This window comes from Pholcus phalangioides, unplaced genomic scaffold (assembly GCF_987345545.1).
Source record: "Pholcus phalangioides strain wild (caught in Gottingen) unplaced genomic scaffold, Ppha-v1.0 ptg000012l_1, whole genome shotgun sequence".
Lineage (NCBI taxonomy): Eukaryota > Metazoa > Arthropoda > Arachnida > Araneae > Pholcidae > Pholcus > Pholcus phalangioides.
The window spans coordinates 3,344,626-3,372,507 of NW_028301605.1; the positions used below are offsets into that span (position 1 = coordinate 3,344,626).

General features: G+C 34.3%; 1 protein-coding gene across 10 annotated transcripts in view; it reads left to right on the plus strand.

Moving 5' to 3' along the window:
- Positions 1 to 20,731, plus strand: part of EndoA (SH3 domain containing GRB2 like, endophilin-A) — a 78,361-nt gene extending 57,630 nt beyond the window's left edge. For 2 of the 10 annotated variants that reach the window (XM_089240048.1, XM_089240047.1), the window contains exons 5-14: positions 96 to 230; positions 1,207 to 1,340; positions 1,487 to 1,553; positions 5,093 to 5,193; positions 7,631 to 7,734; positions 9,291 to 9,439; positions 9,760 to 9,774; positions 12,642 to 12,770; positions 16,833 to 17,081; positions 18,144 to 18,282. In XM_089240048.1, coding sequence (XP_089096174.1) covers positions 96 to 230; positions 1,207 to 1,340; positions 1,487 to 1,553; positions 5,093 to 5,193; positions 7,631 to 7,734; positions 9,291 to 9,439; positions 9,760 to 9,774; positions 12,642 to 12,770; positions 16,833 to 17,068 — 1,070 coding nt within the window. In that variant the 3' untranslated portion in view covers positions 17,069 to 17,081; positions 18,144 to 18,282. Of the gene's footprint in view, positions 1 to 95; positions 231 to 1,206; positions 1,341 to 1,486; positions 1,554 to 5,092; positions 5,194 to 7,630; positions 7,735 to 9,290; positions 9,440 to 9,759; positions 9,775 to 12,641; positions 12,771 to 16,832; positions 17,082 to 18,143 lie in introns of all 10 variants that reach the window. The other 8 variants (XM_089240050.1, XM_089240049.1, XM_089240054.1 and 5 more) reach the window with 5 other exon arrangements.
- The last annotated feature ends 7,151 nt before the right edge of the window (positions 20,732 to 27,882 follow it).

A 27,882-nucleotide genomic window follows, 5' to 3' on the forward strand; every position in this document is an offset into this window, starting at 1 on the left:
TCGTATTATAAACATTTTACTAAGTTTCAAATATTCACAGTTGTATATTTATATATAAGTTGCTGCTATATATATTTGGTCTTCTATATCTTCAGCCTCTAGAGCGAAACTTATGGTAAGTTCGAAGTTTAGAGGTGGGGCGAAAGCTCATGCTTACCCACAACCTGAAGGAACCCTTGGAGAAGCAATGGGAAAGTTCGGTAAAGAATTGGGAGAAGAATCGCCATTTGGTGAGTGTTTTGCAATTCCAATTTTTTCTTCTGCTCTGACTTGATATTAAACTTTACATTGAGAAATGATTCTTATACAAGTATTATTTATGTACTATCTACTGTATATAATATCTGACACTGCCCAGGTTTTCTCTATACAGTGGGAGCGTAACAGAAGTGACAAACCATTGTAAAAGGATGATGTCTCAAATGCATTGTTTTGGAAACACTGTGTGACCAAAGTAAACATTCCAAAAGTCATCGAGGACCAAAAATCATTGTTTCCTGACAGTTTTTCATCGAGTTTGGTCATTTACTCAAATCGGAAAAACTTTTAAAATCGCCTGTCATTCCAATCGGGTTCTGTTGGCCACTGTGGTGGTTGAGTGGTCATAGTGATGAACTCACATTGTGAGGATCCGGTTTTGAACCCCACTGTTGCCACAGTGGTGGTCAGCTGAAGTTGGTTTTCTGCGGTTCCCAAATTCGAGGCGCGAATGCCAGCTGATCTCCCTGTTAAAAAGTCTCGCCGCAGAGAGTAGCAGGCCTACAGCGGTATAATTATTCATTCATTACACTTCAATCATTATGAGTTGAGAAAAAACTTATAGTTTAAAAAAATTTATTGCAGATGACAGCATTACATGTAACAAGCATTACACAGAAACAAACTTCACGAAAGGTTCACTATACGTACGCACACATTTCAACATGTACCAATCCATTAGAAGTTTGAATTCCCAAAGTGGGATTATATTGCCCTCTAAAGAGTGATGGAATAGGGATTTTGGTCACGACGTGACTGTTTTGTGTTAGCGCATGCATCCAAATCAACTAAAATGTTTGTTGGAGGAAGCAGAAAAGAATTTTAAAAAAACTTCATTAGCCAGAAAAATTTGTAAGCATCGGGTATAGCATCATTGTGCAGTAAAGTTTCAATTGTATATTTTCAAGCTCATCTCTCATAGTGTTTTTATTCTATGTTTCATTGTAGGTTTGAGTTTAATAGAGACTGGCGAAGCCCTGAAACAGATGGCAGAAGTGAAATATGCATTGGAAGATAACGTGAAGCAGAACTTCTTGGAGCCACTGCATCATCTTCAGTCGAAAGATCTGAAAGATGTGATGGTATGACTTGATAGATATTTGAGAGACGTAGTATCTTGTGTGTTGTTTTTTAAATGCTATCTATTTAATCACTTTTGTTTTGCAAATCTGTGTATCTGAACATTCATGTATGATGTTAGCACTGAAATATGTTGGTTTTATGGTAGCACCACCGTAAAAAACTTCAAGGTAGGAGGTTGGACTTTGACTGCAAAAAGCGAAAGCAAGCGAAAGGTAATAATAATTCTTATTATGTATGGCTGTATGTGTATGCAGTTTTTTTCCCCCTTATGAGTCTTTATATTACTTTAATCTATGTCTACGAGAGGATACCTGAAGTCAGGGCACTTGATAGACACCATAATATATGAATTTTTTTTATCTCATCCAGACAAAAGTTCGAGCAGGGAAAACATTGTCTTATTGTTAGGTAAATAGGATTTGGCACTTCTACCAAGGATCTGAGATCATGGGGAGGGTGTATTATCATGTCATTATTTAAAGTATATTATACTATAGGTATAAATACTATAAATCGGTTATTCTCCGATGCAGATTCAAAATTTTGGGCGGGTGGGTTGCACAAATTTTGTCACTTTCCTCTCATTTGGGTTTAATCTTTTTAAAACATCTTCATAAAATTTACAGAACATTTGAACTTGCTACCTTGAGCTATACCTTCCTGTAAATTTACCTCTGACTAGGATTGGACATAGCAAACCACATTTTTGGTCTGTTTCAATAGGAAGTGATCGTAAATAACTGTATTATTAACATTAAAATATTTTCTAAATAAAAATGAGAATTCAAATTTTAGGAAAAATCTACCTTTTTTTTTGTTGTTATTTTCAAATAGACCAGATTTTGTCAATTATAATTTCATATTGCTATAATTGTATAAATTATTGGATTTTCTAAAAATGTGTTTTTTTCTTCTATGCTGATTAGCATTAGAATGACGGAAGCTGTCATTTTGACTGCAAAGCTACTTTGACACACGATTAAACCCAAATGGTTTATCTCACATTGTCGAAGTTTCATGACTTTCCCTCACCTTGTTAAGACCTTTGAATTCCTAAAATGTAAAATGTTCTAGGTCTCTAGTTTGGTGGTAAAATGAAGTTCTGCCTTAGAACAACAGTATCGGTTATTTTGACTACTATAGATATATATAACTAATACGATTACAAAAGATGCTGAAATGAAAAGTCTTCTTATGTGAACATTAATATTTAGGGAACAAATATTCCATCATGGTTGCTTTTCTCCAGTGCCCATTTTATACCATTCAAAGGTATGATTTTAAAAAAAGCTCTGGAGTAGTTTTTTGTGAAAGATAGATGGCACTCAAACTCATGGATTGCAAATACAGTGAAACCTACCTTAGACTGAAACATGGCTTTGACAGAATCAAAACAGTCTTTTCATTGCTTTTATGTGCACCTTTATAAAATGGAATATTATTTCAGTCTTTTAACGTTCTGTTTTGTACGAAGTTTCGTACTACTGCATTAATACAAAAGTTTAAAAATGTTGGGTACAAACAGATAATCTTGGTACGAACCCACAACCACTGACAAAATAATAGTTGGTAGCAGACGAGAACTCTACCACTACTCACCAATGTACACTCATCCTATAGTGTACAAGCAAATCTGTTAGAAAACAGAAGTGATAAAGAAAGTATAAAAACAAAAATTTATATGTGTAACGCCATATATATATATACATAATTTTAAGAGAACTTCATGTTGAAAATAAAAAAATTCTGATCATCACAGAATGATAGAGCAGGCTACTACACTAATCATCTGTGGATGCTGTGTGTTAACAATTATTAATTATATTCTGAGTGTTAACAAAAACAATGCCAGATCTTAACACTTCAGATCCCAAGTCTTGCAGAGTAAGTGCAGTACAATATACAACTTTCTGTGCAGTATATGAATCCTTTGTTGCTATATTTAAGGAGGTAATCCAGTCAAAGCTTGATATAATGACCTCTTTGTCCCGTCAAAAACAGACATTATATTGGGAGGGTTGTTATATCAAAAGTAAAACTTACACGAGAGTTGCAGGGCTCCCACTTGTCTTCCTTTTTGGTAAAATGCCCTACTTGTGTCCTACTTTCTAGGTTTTGTCCAACTATTTTACCAAATCGTATTAACAAAATTTATGTAATTGATTTTAATCAAGTTTGGAATCATTGATATATTGCCTAATACAAATGTAGTAGATTGCAATTAATGATTCTGCCAAAGCAGAAATTGTTCCGTTTTAAGGTTGCTTGTGGGGAAGGGTGTATGTGGACCATTGGGTATGTTAATTTAGTTTGAGGGTCCAACAAGTAGAGTAGCCTATTCATCAACAACTTGCAAGTGTCTGGATGGAAAAAATAATTTTTTACTTACTACTTCATTGTCTTGTACAGTAACTAGCATTTCATCATTCAAAATTATGGTGCACATTTTGTGTATAAGTGAAACAACAGTTTGCATAACAAAGTAGTTGAATACTTAGGTCTGTTTTAGATTTAGTGATTCTGATGCTACCCAATAACATTTAGTTGCCTTCTGTATTTTTAAGGCATGGAGAGGGGTGTAAACAATGTATACAATGTTCAGCAAAGAGCGAAAAATGAAAGCCCTTCATTTGCCAAAAACGATTACACTGGTATTGAACAGTAAAGTGTAAACAAATTCCTGAAAAAAAATGGACAACACGGTAAAATCATCCATATAAGCTTAACTTATTTACAGTGGACCTTGGAATTTACAAATTTTGCACTGTGCTTTTGACAGTGGTCTCGAAAGAGTGTCATTATTACTTGTCTTCATAATTTACTGTGTATTGTCAAAGAGAGTTGGTAGCATGGACTTTGGAAGACTCCTTGGAAAAATGAATGCAATGTATAGGTATATATTGAAGAGAGAAAGAAAAGAATTATCTGTGATTTCTAGTACACTATTTTGGCCCGAAATTGTTTTTGTCACCAGGTCGCTTCTGTTATTTTGCTTTAGCTCGAGTCACTCTTGCAGGATACTGAAATAGTGCTATGAAAATTTTTTTCTCAATTTTTCCGAAAATAAAAATACTACTTTTTTGAGGGATTTTTTTTATTATGCTATGGGGTGTGGGTACTCCAGTCCTACTTTTATGATTTTTTGAGTGGGAGCCCTGCAGTTGCTCTATGAATACATAATACATTCAGGACTTATTCTACCAGTTGTTGGTCTTTGGACTTTGTTACCAGACGGAATGGTCGCTATAACGAGTGTTGACTGTAAATAGTTTTTGGACTATTTGGCCATTGTATTTGGGAGTTTCCACTCTATTTCTCATATTTTATCAACCCTAGATTGTTTGCAGACATCTATGATATCCCTGAAGATGCCCACCTCTCAAACAAGTGAAGGCTTTAAATTTATTCTTGTTGAAAAGCCCAAAAACTTTTGAATTCCTCACTGAAATGCTCAACAAGATCTTCAGAGAAACCTGTCTCTGTAAAAAAATTTCATTCTAAAAAAGTAGAATAACTTTGATAAACATTTATTCAATTTCTCATCATTTATGTATTTGAATACATTTACCAAATCGTAATATTTCATGACTGAACTGGCTTTATATTTTCTTATTTCATGCACTTGCTCCATCTCTAGCACCAGGTAATTCAATTTTGATAATTTACAGCGATTTTTCATTTTCAGTAAAATTTGCTTGGTACTGTCAATCTCCCTGCTTTTCATACGACTCCTTCTTTTGACTTTTATTAGGTGCACATTTAGGAGATGACGAAATAAAGTTAGCTGAAGATAAATTTGAAGAATCTTTCAATTTAGCGTCAATGGGAATGTTCAACTTGCTTGAAAATGATGTAAGAGATTTCTCTTATTTTTATCATCTTAATTAATAGACAAAAATAAATTGATCCCAATGCTTAGATTAACAAGTTTTTATTAGGATGATTCTCACGAAATTGGCCTAAATTGTGTCCCCAGCAGTTTACATTAAATATATTAGACTCTGGACTATCTGGCCTAATGTGGTAGAAAGGCAGGCCAAATAACAGAAAAGCCGAATAGGCTGGAGTTCTATAAATACTTACCTTTCTGAAACACCCCCCTCCCCCAATTCAACATACAATAAAAAAAAAACCATCCTTTTTTATACCAAAACACACTCGTATTCATAATTTCTGACCTCAACACAGGCGAGTACTTAATAAATGTTTGTTATGTAATTCTGAACTGTGATGTTTTAAAAAATTTTCTATACAGAAAAAAAAAGCGGAGAATAAAAATATTGCACACATTTCAAGATAAACTTTATAATGTCTAACTTAATTGCTGGAAACATAAAATCATGTGCTGTAGTGTTTTTCAACGGACCCTGTTGGATCATTTTCATTTGCTATTATTGCAGGAAGGACATTGAATTTGATGTGAAATTGTAATTTATTTTTTCAATTTTTTATGATATGCAAATCATAAAAAAAAACACATTTTAGATTTCATGGGGGAAGCAGCATAGAAATTGAAATTGACCTTCACGAACGGGGGTGGGGGGTCCACTACATCAAAAAAATTGGGAAATGCTGCTGTGTAGTAAAGATACATACTTTCAAAATGAACAAAACTTCATAGGCTAATTTAATAATCCAACATAAGCTAAGTTCTTACAAAAATTATTTAAACTGCTAATTATTATTTAAACAATGAAAGATAGGTTTAGATTTTGTTATCATAGGGTTTTTTTTTTTTTTCTCAATCTGTGGTTGACAATTGGAACTGCTTGCCATTTCAAATTGATTGACAGTCAGTAAATGCGTAATCAAAGTATCACATCGGTGCATGAGAGACAACAGTCGAGGACAATCTTTAGACAGTCTGAGAAGAAAAACTGATCTTTTTATAGAGCCATCTAGCTGAGCCAATGGCCTTACAAACATTGTATATTGTATTACTACTTGTACATAGAAATTAGGGGGAGGAGACATACATGTGCTTAAAGCTGTTCGAACCTTAGCTCTAGGCCAAGACTCCATTAAACTACCTCCCAACAGTTATGCAAGTTGCAAAATGAATTTATGGTGCATACATTAAAGACTATGTCTGAGCACTTCGTGAATTTACCAAAATCGGACCAGACATATACATTGAATGTATTGACCTATTGAACATTAATTCAAGACTATTAACCGATGGCCCACCCAAGTTCTTTAGTAACATGTGTATATTATAGCTGAGTGGTCTTCTTAACTGCACACGCATCTCTTACATATTCCTCTATGGAACCTCTAACGAGCTGGTACATGCGGGAACCTGTTGTGTGAGTGTATGTATATGCATGGCTCTAATGTATTTATGTTGTTAGAGTTGTGTTTGTCTTGTGTTTTTGCTGGTGCTGTCATCTGTATCCCATACTTTGAAGTAAAGATGAAAAATACTTGAATTTTTTCATGTTATGTAAGTATTATGTTGAAGGCCTGTCTGCTATCTGCAGGGAGATTTTTTCAAATGAGAGACTGGATCTTATTTGCGCCTTGAAGTTGGGAAACAGCAGAGAAGTCTGTGGGTCTGAGTCAAGTGCAGTTTGTGCGATATCAACAGTTGCAGGTGTCAAAATGTAGATCCTTCCAGAGAAGAGCTTGCAATAATTTTTTTCTTTTCAAATTGGTTAAATACATGAAATATTATATATTTTCAATGAATTTTACTTCCACCGAGACAATTTTCAGTCTCGACAAATAATTTAAAGAAGAAGAAAAAAATCGCCAAGAGTCAAATGTTTTTTCCAAAGAAAACTGTTCCTAAATAATCCTTTTTTGACTTTTTCAAGATTTGATGACCCTTTTCCATGTTGGTAGACATGCCGTTCATGAAATCAAAAGAGTTTAGTACCCCATCCATGACTATGACTTAGTGAAATTTTAGTATAAAATACTTATGATATAGATGAAAGATGTACTTTCCCTTGTTAATAAAATATGCACAGAAAACTGGCCGTATGAAGAGATATTGATGTTTTAGGAAAGGAATATCTCTTCATACAACCAGTTTTCCATACAAATACAATGCCACAACAGACAAAATGCCCAACGAGGTGGCTGATAATTGGTGGTGGATGACATACTGAACCTATGATCTAGTCCTCACAGTAACCTTGCACCTGCAATTCGTTCATCGCTGTGTGATCTAATGAGAATAAAAGTCTAGCTCTGTGAGCTTTCCACAAAACTGAAGCAATTTTTTGTTTGATATTTAGAAAATATTCTATTAAAAGTGGTGGATAAAATTTTCAATATTTTTCAGGTTGAACAAATATCTCAACTGGCTACATTAGCTGAAGCATTATATGATTACCATAACCAATGTGCGGCCATTTTACAGAGTACAGTTGAACGTCTGATTGAGCAGTAAGTCCATCAGAATATCCATGTTTTAATGATTTATTTATTCCTAGATTTGTTTGTTTTTTCAACCGATATTGCTGGCACTAAGTAGAGTAAGTACAGGGTTGCAACTAGAGAGCAGTAGGCAATTACGATGCTGGGATACTGAATTCACTCTTAAACAGCTTTTTCAACATTGCACAAAGACGCGATAAAAATATATTCTTGCCCTGACTGGCCAAATATTCAGTTGCAACCCTGAGAAAGTGTAATTAATAAAAGGAAACATTTTTATTTTCTATTGCATATCTGTAATTTCCATACAAAATCTTATAGACCTAATTGTAAATCAAAGTACGTTAGACTAGGGCTGGACAAATCAGAAGAAAAATTAGGTACCAGCAAAATTTCGTAGGAGCCAGGCATTTTTTTATTAACAAAATTTCTGCAAGATAGTGTATTTTTTGACAGGGATCCCTTTGCATGCTAGCACACACGCTTGACATATTTTCCAACGATTTTGTGCTGTCCTAAGATTTTGATGCAGTTATAGGACATAAAAAAAATTAGGTTGGCAATGTCAGTTTTTTAGTTGCCATGGCGACCTGGCTGCTGGGATTTGTCCTGCCCTGCATTAGACTCTCATTAATTCAGCACATATCAAACCAGGGTTATTCTGAATCACCACAATCACCAGATTACTGGAAGGCAGTTGAAAAAAAAAACCCATTTAAACAGTGGAAATTTCTCTGTGTAGATACACACATGGCCTGATTTCCGCATGTGCAAGTAGAGCTCCATAATTATAGGGCTTCCAAAATTTAAACATGTATTCATTGAATAATTAAATATCTTTGATCTTAGTCACAGGGGTTCCACAATTTCTGCTTTACCCAGGGCCCCTTCATATTAAAGTCAGGCTCTAGACACTCAGTAACATTTTTTGTTTTTCTCTTCCATATGCGAAGGGAGACAGCCTGAAAATGTGAGATTACTGGACGATAGAGACGGTAAGACAGACCATCATGGGCTGCAGTTCAAATTGATTTTTCTGAGGCCCCCTACATGACTAGAGGCACTAAAGTGGCGCAGTGGAAAGATGCTCGTCTTCCACTATGAAGGTTACCTTCAAGGTCCACGAGTTCGAATCCAGCCAAAGAACATCAGAATGAAGTTCTTTACCCTACTGAGCCTGGAGTGATCACCGATAGATGGCACCTTCATTTCACACTCTACCCCACTGGTTGGAAATTGCCCTATGACGATATATGACAGGAGTTGGTGTGTGGTAAAGTAGTAGTACCTGACTAGAAACAATTTCTTTCCAATTTCATGCGCTCTCTCTCTGAGTCTCAAAAATCTTTACAAGATCTCGTTATGATTGCGCAGGTGGGCCCATGCGTTAAGACGACACGACGGGATGGGCTGCATTATACAGAGTCTACTGTATTACTTATACAGATTCCAGAAATAACAGAACTTTATGATTTTTTAAATGACTTTAAGAGAGATATGTTATGTAAATTCTTCCTCTAGTCATGAACGTTATTATAACTTTGTCACCTCCATGTATTATCTAGGAAGAATGATGCTGCCAGTCGTCCAAAAGAACAATACATACCGAAAAAGCTCCACGAACTAAATATTCCGTCGTTGCATGATGATATTTCACCCCAAGTTGAGCACGGAGGTAATGTTAATGGTGCTACTCTGCATCCACCAATAGCAGGTAAATATTTGTATGAAAAACGGATAAAATGTCGAGGATGTGGGAGAAAAATGATTATCCTACTGCTGCTGCCGCTGCTATGCTTCAACTCTTCCTCTTCTCCCGCAAAACCTTCAGCAACTGCCACACTTTGGTTGTCCTGCGACCTTTCCTGTTGGATCTGCATATTCTGTTTGCTCAAACATACTTCGGGACCATTACATCACTTTTATTTTTCTCACAACTTTCACATTTATTGCTTTTAAGTTTTGCAGCATTTTTCTTTATTTTCTTTCTTTTTTTTCTATATTAAATTTTGTATTTTGAAATTTTTTTTATAGTGCCACCTCGACTCCGTAAGTGCTCATTTTTTTCCTTCTAAATTATCACCAGAACACAGAATTAACATGCACAATGTACACAAAATCACCTTTGATGTTATGAGCACTGATTTCAATTTTTTTTTAAATGACTTTAATGCACATATTAGTTAGGCGAGTAGTTATGAATAGGTTTCATGATTTATAGTAGTATTGAAATTATCTTCAATATGTGATGATCATGGGCATCTCCAACATGAGAATATTGCAAAATGACAAAAAGGCAACAGATTTTTAAAATCAGATGATGTTGCACCAACTCCTTACAAATTGGGCAAAAAAAAAACTACTGCACAATCTCCTACTGCCAGTCAAATGTCGCCTATCAAGGTGCTTATAACAAAAACTTAGAAATCCACAAAGTATGATGAGTACATCAGTTTTTATAGCTCACGAGCACTTGCTGTCTTGCATATTTAGTCTGTGTAAAAAATGTTTTGCTCAAGCGAAAACATGGCCCTGAACCAGGGCACTATCCAGGGCCGTTTTAAGAGCATTATGGGTCCCAGGCCAAGTGATTTTTCTGAAGCCCTACTTAGTAAATTCAACTAATTTTTATTTTTTTGAGGCCCTTCTCACAGGCTGTGCCCAGCCCTGCCCCACTTTCGATCCCCATAGTTCCAGATTACAATGAAATGCTTCATTTGGTGTAAAAATTGAAGATTGAATTTGTCAAATCACCTCCCTGTATTCGATTATGTCGCTGAAACAGTGTGCCAATTCCGTGAAAAAAATTTTCCCACTTGGCAACAAATTTTTCCCATGTGATTACTCATAGTGCAATAATTAATGAATAAACTGTAACCGTTAATTTTAAATAATAGCCTTAGTGGCATGCCCAATCACTTTCTGATGATTATAATTGCATTAATATTGCTTTAAAATGAGATTCCAAAATTGGAAAATAGATGGCGTATGAGTATATGTTCCACCTTTTGTTTTTCTTTTATTATATACCTTATCTCTAACAGGTTTTTTTGTACTGTATTTTCCATTTCTTCAATCTTACTGAGTCTATGCCGGTGTTCTTCAACCTTTTTATACCTTTATTAGACTGGTAAAAACAGTTTGACAATTTCACAGTAAACCCTTGATAAGTCGTTACCTCACGTTTTCGGGAAATTGTGATGACTTAAGCAAAGTGTGGCATCAGTTTCAAGTGCAATACTGTAAGAATCGTATAAATTTAAAATAATATAGCATTTATTTATGTTCATACAAATTAAAATTATAATAATAAAAAGTATAGATTATATACGGGGGGAAAAAAACAAATTTCTTTTTTTTTTTAGTTTTACAGTATTAACTCATTATGGGATTGAACACAAGGTACACATACGATTTATAGCAATTTTGTTTTAATTTAGACTGATCAGAGTAACTGTTAGAATAGTTAACCTTCCCTCCAGCACATTAATTTTACAAAACATTTAAAATTTGTTGCTTTAAATTCTTCAGCAGTAGTTCATGTTGCAAACATATGGTAATCCTGAATACAGGGTCTGATTTTGACTTAAAGGGACAATGGGCTGGGCAAAGCTGACATTAGAAAACTCCCCCGACTTGGGGAAAAAATGCCTTCTTTGTCAAAAAATACTTTGCTCAGATTTGCATCTCACAAATCAGTGGGGCTCTTGGCAAATGCCCTCACCTGCCCACGCAGAAATTGGGTCCAGTTTGAACAGTTCCGAATACTTCAAGAACTTTTTTTTTAGTCAGTAAGTGAGCTTCCTCATTGTCACTTTCATCACTTCAGCTATTCTGTTTTGATACATAAGGCTTTCATGGCCACTTTTGAACACATGACAATACTGTTATTAAGCTCTTTCATTGAAAGGAGCCATAGAAATTATTTATTTCTCGCTTTCTCTCACACTTTTCTATAGTGACGAGTAACTGAAGGTTTGATAACAGAGGTTTTACTGTAAATAATTTCTGGATCACAAATAAAAACCAAAATAGAGACAGTATTTATATAAATTTAAAATTATAGGTTGCGCTTGGTTATATTGAATTGGGAAAAATGTTTAGCACACCGGCAAGAAATCCTCATGAATGAGAGGTTGAAGAACACTGATCTCTTATGCAGTGTCTAAATTTGAATGTCATCTATTTTCCACAAAATAAAACTAGATAAATGCTAAATATTGTTGCTGTAAACAAAAAGATTTTTTTGCCCAGAGATACTTTATATATATATCTTACTCTTTCAGCAATGAAATGGTTAATGAGAAGTCAATATAAATCCCGTCCACAAAAAAAAAAATTGACATAAATATGAGGTTCATAGATATCCTATGAATGTTATTAGTATTATTGGTCTTCAGTGGAGCATGAAATGATTGCTGTGCTCCAGAAGTCACGAATAAATTAATAGTTGAGATTCTTTTTTACTATAAGAGAACAGCAGCGTAGTTCATTTTGTTAGTTAAGAAAAATCACAGTAAAGTTTCTCAATTAGCCTTTCAGTATGTGTTAGACACCTTGACAGTGAGAGAAAATTTCTAGTTTTTTTTCTATGATTAAAGGAGTTATAGAAGTCTTTAATAAAAAGTAGCGGTGTATTAAAGAAACAGAAAACGATAGATCAAGGATACCATGCTAAATATCTTTTGCTTTTAGTGGTTTATCAAATTATTTTGTGTAGTATCTTTCTGATGCTTAAAACTCAACATAACTCAGGATGCTATTGTTTTGTTTTTTCAAAATTTCACTGGCATTTATTTTCTATTTTGTATCAAAAAATATTGTATATATTCTGTACTAACAATTCAATGTGTGTATGTGCTACCATCTGTATGAATGGCATGATTATCACTGTAATTAACATCTTCTCCTCTTAGCATCTCCTGCTCGTTCTCCTGCCACTACTCCTTGCGATTCGCCTCAGCTTAAGCCTTTATTTCTCGGTGGCCTCCATGCTGGTCAGAATGCCACTTCTCCTGGGCGTTCCCCAAATAGATCCCCTAATGGTACTAGCATTTATACTTGAAATACCATTCAAATGAATCATTAGACTTTTTATATATATATAACTGAAAATACTACACATGCACAAAAAATGAATAATGAATTAAATTACATCTAAGAATATTTAGTCTCCATGGACTGTGCCAAAAAAAATATTCTATAGAGGTTTAAGAATCTGGTTTTTTTTATGGTTAATATACAATACCAAAATACACAGATACATAAGTTTAACTTGATTGGATGTTAGTAGTGGTCTCTTTACCATGATCATGCATTTGCAGTTATCCTCAACCTTTGTTTTTAATTGTGAAGCACTATCTATGTCAGAGGTCTTCAATGCATAGCCCGTGAGCCACATTTGGCTCTTAGAGCTTTTTGCTGTAGCCCACCGATTGTTTTCAGAAAATGGTTTGCAAACATTGGGAAAACAACTAATTCTAGAATTAGTTGAAGAAATAATTTCAGAATTTATGAAAGCAATAATTCTAGAATGAATGAAATAAATATTTCTGAAAGAAATAATTCTGGGGACCAATTGATGAAAATTAAAAATTAATGAAATTTTTTCCAGAATTACATTATGAAATAATTTTATCATTTCTGAAACAAGTAATTTCAGAATTAGTGTAAAAAATAACTCATAAACCAGTGAGAGAGATAATTTCTGCTAGAAATTATTTCACGATCAATAGAGAAGAATAGTTGCATGATTATTGAAAGAAATAATTTCAAGATATATTGAGAAGAAAAATGATGTCAGAATTACCGAAATAAATAATTACAGAATCATTTAAAGTGATTTCAGATTGAAATTAATCTCAAAATTAATTTAATCAGTAATTATTCAAAAACTTTTTCAGAATTAGTGTTAAAAGTATTTTCAAAATTAATTAAAATTGATAATTAATAAAAAAAAAATTTCAGAATATGTAAAATTCTTCAATTATTTCTGTTTCTGTTTAACTCTGAACCCCATTGGCCCCTTCTATTAAGATAACATTAAATTACGAGTTAGTTCCCACAGATTTTTGTGGGAAGTTTCAATTTGGCCCCGCTGAGTCTGAAAAGTTTTAGACCCCACTGGTCTATGTCCACATCAGACAAAGAGCATCCATATGACAATTCTGATGATCTCAATCACAAATTACCAAAGCACACATCCTTGGAGGCAGTATTTCAGTGGCGGTCAACCTTTTATATCTGATTCAATTCTTGCCAAATTCAAAGGTCAGAAATCTTACACATACTACTCTGTAACTTATAACTTTTTCCTTGTGTCATTCAATTTTTTTCATTGCTATGATTTACGGTTTGCAGACATGTGTATGAAATTGTACCATATTTTTAAAGAAATCTACGGGTGTCCCAAAAACATCTAATTAAATTTGAAAAATGTGAACTTTTCCTTTGAAAAAATTTTTGCAACACCATAGCTTGCATGCATATCGCAGGTTGGCCATTCCTGGGGTATTTGATTGATGTGTCAATTTACACCTCAGGAACGAAAAATCAAGCACACTCACTGAGAGATCACCATAGTGCTTATGAGCAACAGTTTGAAGTTCTCCAATGACCTTATCAGGTTTCTGTAAATCATTCTCTCTCTTATTGATTATACTTTTTAACTGCTAAGAACTAAGCTATTAATTACATTTTGTGCTACATCGTGAAAGGTCATTGCTTATAATATGATGAGAGATTAGTCTTTAGGACTTGGTACTAACTTCAACAGTAATTCAACTATAATAATTACATTTATGGATTTTAAAATATAGGAAACTGTAATGTTGCTGAAATGAGTCTCAGGACTATAATGTTATAGGGAAAATGACATAGTAGCACTAGTCCATCAGGTATCCCCCCCCCCAATATACCAAAACCATACAAAAATTTCAGTATTCAAAACCTCTACAGTCCCTTCAGAATCTTTCCTGATAAGTGGGTTCTTATTACAGTGGTGTAGCAAAAAGTTGGGGTAGGTTGTTTACTTCTAGACAATCTAAGTATCTTGCCTGTATCTGTGAGAGTCATGGAAGTCATTCCCAATTTTACTATAAACTCTTTATACCATTCTAATTTGCCCTCTTGCATATAAAATTTATATGCTTTTATATATATAATATAGGACACATAATTTACAGATTTGATTTCTTCAATGAACACATACATATTAATAATTTACTCTCGGAACAGATATGAAGCAACCTTTTCTGTCCTAAAAAATCCATTCTTCAATGAACAAAGCATTGTATTACATTATTACGTTAAATTTGTTTCTGCATATTCATATTTTCGTTTATTGTATACAGCAATGTCCTGCGCATTCATGCTCCCATGTAAAAATCCATGCTTCTTTTGCTTTTCAGTTTTATTCTCATTATCGCTAAGTGCCAATTACATAGGAAATACCTTTAATCAAATTATTTCATGTAAAGGGAAATGAAATATTTGATTTGAGAAATATGGAGTCTATATTTTCCCAGTTTTCATGTTATATAAATAAAAGGCATTTTCTGCATCAAGAGTTTTCCCGGCTGAACAAAATTTCCTGATGTTGTAATGAGCACTTGAATGTTTCCTAACTTTTCTCAGTTTTGTTCTACAATGCAGTTGAACCCAGATTTTTTATTCCTTTTACCACATTATTTGTTATTTTTCATAGGCTTTATCTCATTAACTCTATTTCAATCATTGGTGTACCCAGGAGAGGGGGTTCTCTGAGGTTCAAACCCCTCCCTTGAGCTGAGATTTTGGTCCTATTTTATAGTAAAGCTCCTGAAACCCCTACCTTTCAGAAAAAAAAAATTATGAAAACCCCCTCCCTTGAGAAAATCCTACGTACACCTATGATTTCAATAATACACTCAAGAACAACAGAGTTATAAACAGCTGGTGATATGCAAAAGAGGAACTGTGGGTAGTCTGTAGCCAACATGACATAAGCAGCAGTCCAGCTATGGGAGTGCTACTCACTGGAGCAGTCATAGGTGAACGCACATTCTGGGCAAGAAGAAGAATCGATTGTGGGCATATTATAGGGACCAACATATGAGTCACTCTATCTTAGAAGTTGTGCAGGCACTGGGATTTTCACTGTATCAAGGGCTTATCACGACATAAGTACACAGATTCCAGTAAAAGAATCCCTGTAGACAGCAGCATTTGGATGGGTGGAGTTTGATGTCGACTACTGCTAATTAACTGTGCATGCACCTAATACACACGCCTCTGCTGAATTGCTAACAAATCAGTCAGAATGTGTTGTGTGTGAATGCAGACTAATTTGCACGGTAATAGTGGATAGATGGAGGGGGGATGCAATGAATTATTTAGTGATTTATAGCTGATCAACTAAAACATATAAATACCACACCATCCAGAACCATCTCCTCATTATGGTTATGGAGTGGGTATTTTTCCTGCTTCCTTTCATAAGTAGGTCCCTTATAATAACATGATTTCAGAACAAAAGCACTCAGTTATGTGACATCCAAAAGAACATTTGTTCACGAGGCAAGCCATCATATGTACATCCTGATCCAAAACACACAGTCACTCTCTCGCAATTCCGATTCATTATCTATCGTTCCGATCTTGATTTCATTTCTCCTAAGGCTTCTTCTACTTTCCTGACTTTACAGGGGTACAAAAAGCATCACACCATGAGATCTAAGCCGACATATCTCTAATTCAAGTGCTCTTGAGTATACACTTTTCTCTCATTTAGTATATTATACAGAACTTTTATTTGTTATTTCCCATTTGAATGTCTTCCTGCTTTACAAAAATCTGGTTTCTGCTGTATTTGTGTTTTGAACTAATTTCTAAGGTTTTTGTTGCATGTACATGTATTGGTTTGTGTTCTGTTAACAATACTAATTATGTGGTATTTCAATGTTTCAAGAGCATGATTCATGTGTTAATCTAAATGTACCTGTGGTTGGAAGTTGTTCTTCCTCTTCCCTTTGCACTTGTTATTACTCGCATGTTTGCACTTGTTTGTCATTTTACTTACTAACACAAAAGTTCTTTTTCTTTTCCTCTCCTTCGACCAATATTTTCAGCATCACCTCTTCCTTCTCCAGTTCGTTCCCCAGCGAGAACACCAACCCTCCAGCAACCATGTTGTCAAGCACTTTATGATTTCGAGCCAGAAAATGAAGGCGAGCTTGCATTCAAAGAAGGAGATGTTATCACGTTAACTAGTCGCATCGATGACAACTGGTATGAAGGAAGTGTCCACAACAAAGCAGGCCTCTTTCCTGTCAATTACGTTCAAGTATTGGTGCCACTTCCGTAAATTATCTATAAATGTAAGTGATATATATATATATATATTGGCCATCTCTCAAGTATCTTCCTAACAGTTAGTCCTTGATCAACCGTTTAAACACCAAACCATGAAAGGATTTACTTTTTGTAAATAAGTAATCAAAATGTCTCGTGGGTCATAACAAACAGCTTGCAGGTCATGCATTCATAGTGTTACCAGATATCAAAACTAAAAGGAGGATGCTTGTGCATGCACCCTTAGAAACATCATTTTTCTTCCATTTTGACAATAGATGGTGCCACTATATGAACATTATATATAAATTGAAAAACAAACAATGATCCATCCCATTCCCATTTATAATGAACTTTTCACACAGTCTGGTCAGTTTTATTACTTTGCTTGGAGTAACACGAGAGGTTTTCATTCTTTACACTCAGGAGGGTATTTTCCCCCTTCGTGAGCTTTTCTTTTTTCTACCAGAGGCAATTTTGCCATAAGAATCAGCATTGAGTGTTTGCATCCTATTTTCTACATGTCTTGTATAGGAGAGGTAACACCTCTACACTCTTTCCACTTCAGAAAACGGCATTTGCTGTTAATGAGCAAACGATGGTATTCTTAGAAGGGATGTTGTGGTTTTGCTCTTCCAGAGCAGTTTTTCGAACTGTCTTTTCCATATTATTCTGGAGCAAGCTGGGTTGTGGTAAAGATATGTAGCGTCTGCCCTGCTTTAGAGGCAACTTGGGGATTATTCTGAATTTCGACGGTTATTAGTGAAAGAATTTAAACGTGTGTAGGGTGGGGGGCCCCTCTTAAATTTTACTCATATCAATGAAGAGTTGTATGTTTAGGAGGGGAAAAAAAATTCTCAGGAACTCTTGAAAAGGAGGACAAAAGTACAAATTTTATAAAACATTTGATATGACCTTAATCCGCGGGCATTTCTTTCTAAAGGAGGTCTGGTAACCCTGTGCATTCAAGACCTGCGATGTAAACAGTTTTGAAATTCATTAGTCAAGCTTTTCTCCCTAGGACCGAATCAGCGTATAACTTGATATAATTTTCTTTGCGAGAATAATATGTTTATTTTATTTTTCAGCTAAGGGGACAGGACACCAAATAGAAGTTGGATACAGCCAATATATTGCATTTTACAGACTATGCAGTATTGAAGATTCTTTGTTTTTCTTCTCTTTTTTTGCCAAAGATGTTTCTTGGTCCGTTTTCTTCTATTTTCCCTCTTCTCCATTTTATTTTCCTTTCACCTGCTCAGCTTAATTTGTTCAGATTTTTCATTTTAAATAAATTGACGATTGCATATTGCGAATATATTCATGTAAAACAAATATAGTCATGAAATTATAATTCAGTCTTTTAATTTTTATTGCGAAAAAAGTATTTTGGTGATTGATCCAAAATGCCGCAGACTAGGATCATTAAGAATATCCGCTTAATTTTTAGTTATATTCCATTTGTATTTTCTTAAAATCTTTAATTAATCTTAAAATTACTGTGGTGAATTGACTTCTTTTCCATTACAAATCATTATCGATGTACTTAATATTTTAAATGATATAATACTATGAAATTTTTCCTATTATATCGGCATTAGATGTGAAAATGAAAATTTATAATTATTTTTAATTAATAATTAGTGGCGAAATTAGTTTTGGAATTTGCATTTGTGAGAGATTGTTATGTGTGCAATTTGTAAATGTTTTTACATTTTTGCTGTTAATTTATTATGATGTCTTTTAGAAATTTAATTTTCCGAATTCAAAAGAAATTCCGATTTTGAAACGATCTACAGCTACGGAAATGCTGATCGAACATTTTTCACAATTTACAGAAGAATATGTCAAAGCGTAAACAATTTACTTTAATTTCACACATATTAATACAAATTAGTGATGGCCTGAATATTTTTTTTTATGACGCAGAAGATCAAATCGTTAAATGTATTGGAAAGTCTATTATTATTTGAGTTAGGAATGCAGTCTATAGGTTTATGAGTTGCTTTCGTTGAAGTGTAACAAATTGATTGGATTTGTTTTAGTTATAACCAACTCTTTTTGGATGGTTTTTCGTTTCACGTGTGGCCTTGATCACAAAAAGCAAGGAAATATATCTATAATTTTTCATCACTTCGATTCTGTGATACATGAATCTTTAAAAAATTTCTTGCATTGTTAGTGTTAGATATGCAGGCATATGTTGGATAGAAAATGCTATTATTTTTCCCCCGGAGCGATAATTCTAATTTGTAATAGTGATTGATAAAAACATTGAAAATAACCTAAAGTTCCCGAACATATTTTTTCCCCAAAATGATGTCACATATGTAATGTAAATCATCTTCATTGCATCAAATCATGAGGTACAGTTTCATTTTGATAGGGGGTAAAGGCAAAATTCGCCAAACACCTAGCATCGGTTCGGCCTTTTGACAGTCAAATCAGTGAGCTAACTCATATTTGGAAAGTATTTTGATTTTGTATGTACGTTTTTGGGCATGATTTGAGTGTAGTAATAAAAGGTAATTTAATACTGTTGTATGATGCGAAGGACTGATTGGTGATGGCTGGCATGTCACGTTTTACAAAACGGAAATGAATTATGATTTTACTTTCATTCATGATAAATCATACTTGGTTTTCAAAAAAATCCTTTTTATATTCGTTTATGTATGATATTTGTACGTAATTTGGATCCCGTGAAAATCTCCCTAATTCTCATTCTTCAAGGTTGGCAGCTATGCCCAATGCCCTTGGAATATGGACTGGGCCATCATTCGCCTGACCAGCTATACCATGGTACAGAAAACTATGAGGAATAAATCTCGAAAAGATGAATGTTGTCATATTAATGCCAATATATACAAATCATGCGAGGAAAGCACCTGTATTACTCGTTTCTGACTTGTCGCTCTTTTTTTTATTTCATGGCCACTTCTACGATAGCGCACGCCTTTCTATAGTTAGCGATGAACAGGTCTGTTTTTATTTGTCACGTTTGAAGTTTCTTCTATGTGCGGTTTGTTCTTTTTTTTTTCTCTCATTTTGAGGGAGTTGACCTGAATAAGTATGTAATAAAATACCATTTTAGATAGCTCATGAATCACGATAGTTTAATAATTTACATACCACAGTTTTTCACACCTTGTCCACTAAGAAATATATTTATGGATAAGTATTAGCACAATATAAGATAATATTTTTAATAGCCGCGTGAAAATGTGAAATTTTTTCATAAAAAAAGTGATAAAACAGCAATTTTATTTCAAATTTAGGAAAGTATCGACATGTACGTTTTCGATACTTTATTCTTTTATGCATTGAAAAATTGTACTAAAGTTTAGTTTTTCTTTCGAAAGAGAAATACGATCCAGCAACTGTCGTCCCCATCCCCCAAAGAAACAAATGATGAATCCACCTTTTTCTCTCTCTTTCCAATTTCGCTATCTTGTTAGGTGTTTTTGAGTCCTGTAGCTTCATATTCTCTGTGTAGTTTTTAATGGTCTTCATGTTGATTGTTTCTGTGTTCACTACAACGACTTCGCTGTTAGGTATTCTCGAAGAAGAAATATATAAATTTCATATTTCAATAGTGGTGCTGTGAACATGAATAATGTGTGTTATACATAATGTGTATGTTTAATCATTAAAAAAAAGAAAGAAGAAATCACTATTCTCTGCCTTTAGGTGTCTTATTCATACTCTCCGATATTGGGAATGTTGTGCCTGAAGTGTCGCGAGTCGGGGAAAAATGAATATGTACTGAGATGCAGGGCCCATGCAAATAAATATATATATCATATTTAAAAATATATATAATACGTGTATAAGATTTAATTAAAAAATTACTATAGGGAATTGTATAATGACTTTCGGAGGTTAAATGAAAAACATAATCATGTGTGTTTGGATACTTGTATAATGATAATTCATACATATGATCAAGATGAGGATATTTTGAAATGTTGTAATTTAAAATAATATAATGTTTGATAAGGATTTAGACGAAATACATTTCGGGGGGAGATGAATTTACTTTAATAGTCAATTTATAGAAATTAAAAATGGCTGGAAGATTTGGGGTAAGTTTTCAGTTAGTTCCCGAGTAACCTACTCCGAACTTGAAAATCATGCCATATCATACATTATTTTAATAGTAACATAATTATCTTAAGAAGAAAATCAAATATGGAAATAGGATTGGGCAACACTTCCATTGACTGGAGTTTTTGATGATAGGAATAATAATTTCTGCTTGCAATTGCAATAAATCAGAGGTCAATACAGTTGTGGAAATGGGTTACAGTCATTAGTAGGTAGTGCTGACAGAATGCATTTGAAATTAGTGGTGATTGAAACATAATTACTAAGAACACCACCCACATGAAATGGAGGAAACAATGACTTTTATCAGAAATAGGTCTTGGTTTGGCCAACAATGTTGCACAGATAGATGTTTCAGAGAGATGAACAGAGAAACCACACACACAAACACTACATAGCCACTTATGAACAGGATGCATTTCAAGCATTATCCATCCAGTTGCATTGACTTTATTCATTCATACGTCAAAATTATGCTGAAAGAGGTATTGACACGAAGAAAGTCTCCAGGAGGGTTGAAAGTTACCAGTCACCTCATATATATATATACACGACACTCAAATATGTATGCAGAAGGAGGAGCCATGGTGTCTGAGCCAGAGGTAAGGTGAGCACTCAAGCATCCACAGTATTTTGTAACATGAACCTGAGCATCCCCACCCCAGAATTCATTCAGAAATCCAAATATCCTACACAAAGCTCAAGATTTGAACTTTCCCCATCATCTACAAACTTGAGTCAATGAAAGCGTCTACCCATTTCTCTCATTTTTATATCTCAGTTCTCCAAAAGAAGTCGATTAAGAAGACGTACATGACATGATATCGATTTTAAAAACTGGGATAGATTACTTGCAAGTTATCTTTCTCATTATTTAAAATTGATATTGTTAGAAGACGAGGCTTCCAGACATTGATAGTTTTCTTCTATAGTAGCACATGAATTTGAAGTCAATATCGACTTATCAAGAATAAAAAATATATATATTCTGTCAAATCTTTTTCAGTGTGGATTATGAGAATTGACAGAAAAGAAGAAATCATATAGTAATAAATGACCATTATGGTTAATAATGATAATATCCCAAATAAATTTATTATCGACGAGGACATAATTCATATATGTAGGATTATCCAATCAATAATGACTCATCGAGAAGAGAAAAATATTCTGTCGAATCTTTAGAAGTGTGGATCATGAGAATTGACAGAACGAAGAAATCACATAGTAATCAAAGCTGAGATTGTTAATAATGATAATATATGCCGAATAAATTTATTATCGACAGGGATATAATTCATAAATGTAGGATTGTCTCCTAATATGCATGATTAGAAGTTTAAAAGTTTAGTAAAAATTATATACGAGTAAATAACATTGCACGGAGAGTCAACGATTCTATGAGTTGTGATAGTTTTTCTTTTTTTCTTCTATAACCATTACATTAGAGTAAACATCACATTTTGTTCCTTGACGAGGGAGTACGATACAGGTTAATTGGCAGATAAATTGAAAATTATAGAAAATTTATAGTGCACAGGAAATGGCGTCACGTAATATATATAGTAATAATGTTCGAAGAAAAAATGTGATTGGGTTGAAAGCCTTAATTCCATATCGAATTATGAATGTCAAAACCGAAGTCTGAGCTCTTCATAGGCCCTTGTAAAGCACTTTTAACTTCTCGTTTTTCTCTTTGAATTTTCCTCTATTTTTCATTTTTAATGTGATATTTTGTATGTTGAAAAATTCTACATGTTCATCTATGTGTGTACATGACCATGTTCAAAATGTAGAAATCCATTTGAAGATTTTTTTTCCTCCCTCCAAAAAAATCTAACTTAGCATGTTTAAAAATATATATTACGAAACATGTTCCATAGTTTTCGAACACTTTGAATGTTATCTAAAAAGAAACAAATATCTCTGATGTACTTGTAACTAAAGATGTGTGAGCAAGCTATGTGTTGGAAAAAAGTTACTGAAAAACTATATACGGTGTTCTCAAAAATCGATAAAGAAGAAGGGAAAAAAATGTGTGCGTGTGCCATGTTTGTGATGAATGTACATTATTATTAAAATATTGTGATAATTGTTCTGCATATGTTCTGTTTCGATGCACAAAATTTATTAAACATTCTCTCCATGTTTGCAAAACAATTCTATCTTTTTAACGTGACAACACGGTGTCGAGAATCGGTCTTATTTGTATACATGATGGATTGTACATTTTTAAAGAATCAATGTTCCCAACATGACAGGAGCAGCTCAAATTTAGTATCGGTCAAAAATGGCTTCATACAAAGGTCACAATAAGCGAATCGCCCAACGGGATGGCTGAAAAAAAATAAAAAGATGCCAATAAAAAATATGGTTGTCAAAATGTCCGAAATACAGCGACCCAAAAAAGAGCTATTAGTATAGCTGATGATTGAGAAAATATCATACACTGTCCATAAAAAATTATTAAATGATTGTATGTTAGAGGTCATTCTTCATAACTGGAGGTGAATTAGTTGAATTCATGGCTTCTCTAAAAGTTGTGCTCCCAGGAAAATGTCCCTTTGCGACACAAATTTTTTGCTAAGTTCTGTGCCCAGAGCCTGAAGTGTGGCCACTTCACAAATTGGCCGAGATTTTTGACCGAAGCCCGAAATTGCAGAAATTATTCATACTTTTGCCAGCCATTTCCCACGCAGTGGCCAGAGATCTCTAGCGAACGCTTGATGTAGGACGGCCCAGTAGGACCCAAATCCATTTTTTTTTTAAAAATCACAGTGTGATACACATCTATATTATAGCAACTGTATTGGATTGGCTCTATGTGACGAGGGGGGGGGGGAATGAAATTTGAGAGAAAAACTAATCAAATAATTACATAAACATACTTTTTTTTGCCCAATTTTTGAGAAAAAAATTATTACAGCAGTTTGATAGGTTGGCATTACTGACATGGACATAATTATCATGAAAAAATATTCCAACTTGACGAAGATCCAGAATCATGCCATTTGACTTTGACCAGGGATCACCAGCCACTTCGCAAACTAGCCAGCTAGTATTCAAAATTCAGACATTGGCTGGGTAGCGAAGTGGCTAATTTCAGGCTTTGGCGGCAGTAATATATACAGGAGGTGGAGAAAAAAAAAAAGTAATTTTATCTGTAGGTGTGTTGATTGGGCAGGTGGGGAATGACCTCTGGTTTTGATATCATTTGCCTCGAAAAAATCCCCTCCCCCCCACTCTTTTGCTCGGAATCTTCCAAAACTGAACATGGGTCAAAGAGGTGAGAGAGAGATCATTTTCTCTGCCTCAAATGTTGTTGGACACTTTTATAGTACAACAAACACTCCGGCTGCAGAAACTTATGCTTTAAAACAAAAACATAAAAGTAAATTTAATCTGCAGTCAATCCTGCTTATGACATTTTTCAAAAAACTATTATGAAAACATGTAAGCTGCAAAATAGCTTTAAACTGGAAATCCTGATGAGTATATATCAGTAAGAGTAGGGCCATGAAAATAAGTTGTACTTAAGCAGGAAAGAGTTCCAAGTGAGGTCCATTTTAGTTTGTTTTTTCCTCCATTTACATGTCTCTACAGTGTAAAATAAAATTCATTCATATATATATATATATATATATATATAAGTTCGTTACAATTTTCTCTCTGATTGTGAACTATCTTTATAATGGACTTTCACTATATGCTATTTACTAAATGATGTACTTGTATATTCTTAAGCACACTTCCAGAACCTGTTTCCATGTTTCACAAACAATGTTAAAACATTTTTTTTTTTTAAATTTCTGACTAAACATTAATTTTAACGCATTTTGTCTGAGAAATGTGATCTCAAATGTTCAATAGGCAGTTTGGATATGTGTTCATCTTGCATATTTTCATGACACTGCTGTGGCTGCATTCTTCAGAGATAGTATTGCTTAAAAATGGTTGACATTAAATATATTCGAAGAATAACACATCAACTCTCTCAAAATATGAAACATAAAAGGCTTTCATGGCCATCATTTAAATTAAAATTCAAAGTTCCGTAGCAGAGCATGCCCTGACCAAGGATCACGAAAATTCTCTTTGCGAACACCCAAGTGCTATCCAACAACACAAGATATTTTCCATGCATTTTTAGAGAAGCAAATCGAGATCCAACAGTATAAGAACTGCTTCAACAGAAAGAAAGAGAGGATGAAAATCAACAGTGCTTGGTTTCACATTTTAAAAATGATGAGATTGAAACCCAAGCATTATCCAGAGCCCTTAGGAAAAACTTCAGTCAATGGGGAAAAATCTGGCTCGACAGACCAATCCCGACGAGGTCGTGTCACTCAAGCAGGGAGAAGGCGTAAGTAGTAGCCTTTCACCTGCCGTTACGTAATTCTTGAAAATGTTTGCACCCGTGTGAACAAAACGTTGAAAGTCAAAAACTTAACATCGCATCGGCAAAAAAACCCGAAAATTTTGAATTTTAATTCTCTCTCAATATGTTCACCATAATAAGGAAAAACATATGGGAAAGTAAGACCACAGTCAAATTATGGTCTTTCATACAGTATTTATAGCACATGATTTTGGCATGAACTTTCACGCCGATCTAATATCAAATGCATTACACAAAACAGAGCAAAGCGAAACCAGAACATGAATTATATCTTTTTATTGCATTGAAATGGAAGTGTTGGGCATGGCTCACAAACACATAATTGAACCATTGGGAATAAAACAATAAGGTGTAACTTGTAAGATGCACACAACATTAAAATCTCAAAATGGTTCAAATATAAAATCGATATTTATGCATTTTGCTAGTTCAAGATATCCAATAGCAGTCACATGCAAAATTTTAGATGCCAATACTGATTTTGTAGTTGCCAAGGCAGCCTGGGATCCACCGAGCCTTGACGTATATAAGAAGCTATTTTCATATTTTTCCGAACGTTAAGATTTAATACTGTATAAGATCAATTTGCTCACCATATTCAATTTCTAAAACTCTTAGGTGTTTGGTGTCAAAAGAAAAAAGAACTTTGCCACACGAAAGCAGATGCAGATCCAGGGCAACTAATTGTGCCAGATGTATATTTTACATTTTACTAGATAGGCAACTTTTTCTAATATTACCCAGCTCTTTGGAGGGGGAAGCACTGCGCCCCTCCATCCGCTACGCAACACAGAAGAGAAAAATCTTGGCGCAATCAAAAATTGTAATGCACCTTGGCTTTTGAAAATACACTAAAAATGATATATATATACATACATTGTGTACATGTTCTTTGCACCCCCCCCCCCTCGGAAAAAGTTGAAATAACGGCCCTGTAGTACGGAGATACATATTACGCTCAAGAAGACAAATGTCAGCTGTTTCCATCCACTACTGGCCGATGCAAATAAAATGAAGGCACCGGCCGTATAGACAACAATTTATATCTTATTCCGAAGATCAATGTGATTTGTATATTCCATATATAGAGTGGATAAATTCAATTCCAGTTTCTATACAAGATTACAAAGCTATAATTAACATTTTTATTCCAGAGTCATTGTAGTTTATCATCATCACATGAATTAATAAATTTCCGGATGCGCCCATCCTTCGGGAATGCTTAGGGATCTATCTCTCTGAGATGGGAAGCGGAGGGGTGTGTCTGGTTCCTCAATGTCACTATTATTATTCCCTTCAGCTTCTAGGTTACCATTTCCTTATCCATTACTAGTTATCGAAGGAGAAATCAACCTTTACAGGTTGCTGGTAATAATAGGCGAACATATTTCAATCAAGTGCAGTGCTCTACACGAAAGCCTATTATTACTAGCAATCTCTAAAGGTGGCATCAGATAACCAATAGCGAAAAAGGAAATGGCAATGCTGAAGCCAAAGGAATAATAATAATGGTAGAAGGGGGGGAGGGATCCTTAACAGAATAAAATAGCCAACCAGGAAGAAAAGCGCCAACAGACTAGAAAAGAAATTGCCAAAAATAAAAAAGCGATTTGGCAGCTTTTTTTGGGAAATCTCTGTTCAAGCCAGTTGGTGCTTTGCTTCCTGGTTAGAGATTACCGCCGTTTTCTTCCACTCACATTTTTTTCAGTCAGCTATTACTCCTTCCGCTACTAAGTAGCCATTTATTTTTACTATTGGCTATCATCTGAAGGAGAAGGACCCCCCCCCCCCACCACCCAGAGGTCGCTAGTAATAATTGACTTTTGTATACAGAGCAGCATGAATGGGAAAATAGGATATACCAGTGTTTCCCAAAGTGGGCAATGGAATTATCTGGGGGCGATAGAAACCGCAGGTATATGTAGGATCTTATGCATTTGATTGAGTTGGGGCAATGAGAGCAAAAATTTCTGAAGAAAGGGGCAATGAAACAAAAAGTTTGTGAAACTATAGTATATGCAATATAACTTATAAAACGAACAAAAAAAAAGCTCTTAAATACTAATGGACTGAATTCAAATGCGGAACCATATACAAAAGCCTATTATTACTTAGAGAGCTGTAAAGGTAGCATCACCTTTCATATGATAACCAACAGCAAAGGAGGAAATGGCAACCCAGAAGCTGAAGAAATAATAATAATGGCCGGAAAGAAAAAACTCTAACAGAAGAAAATAGCAGACTAAAAAAAACGCCAACAGACTAGAAAGGAAACTACAAAAAAAAAGAAAGATTTCACTACAGTAGAGCATCGATTTTCC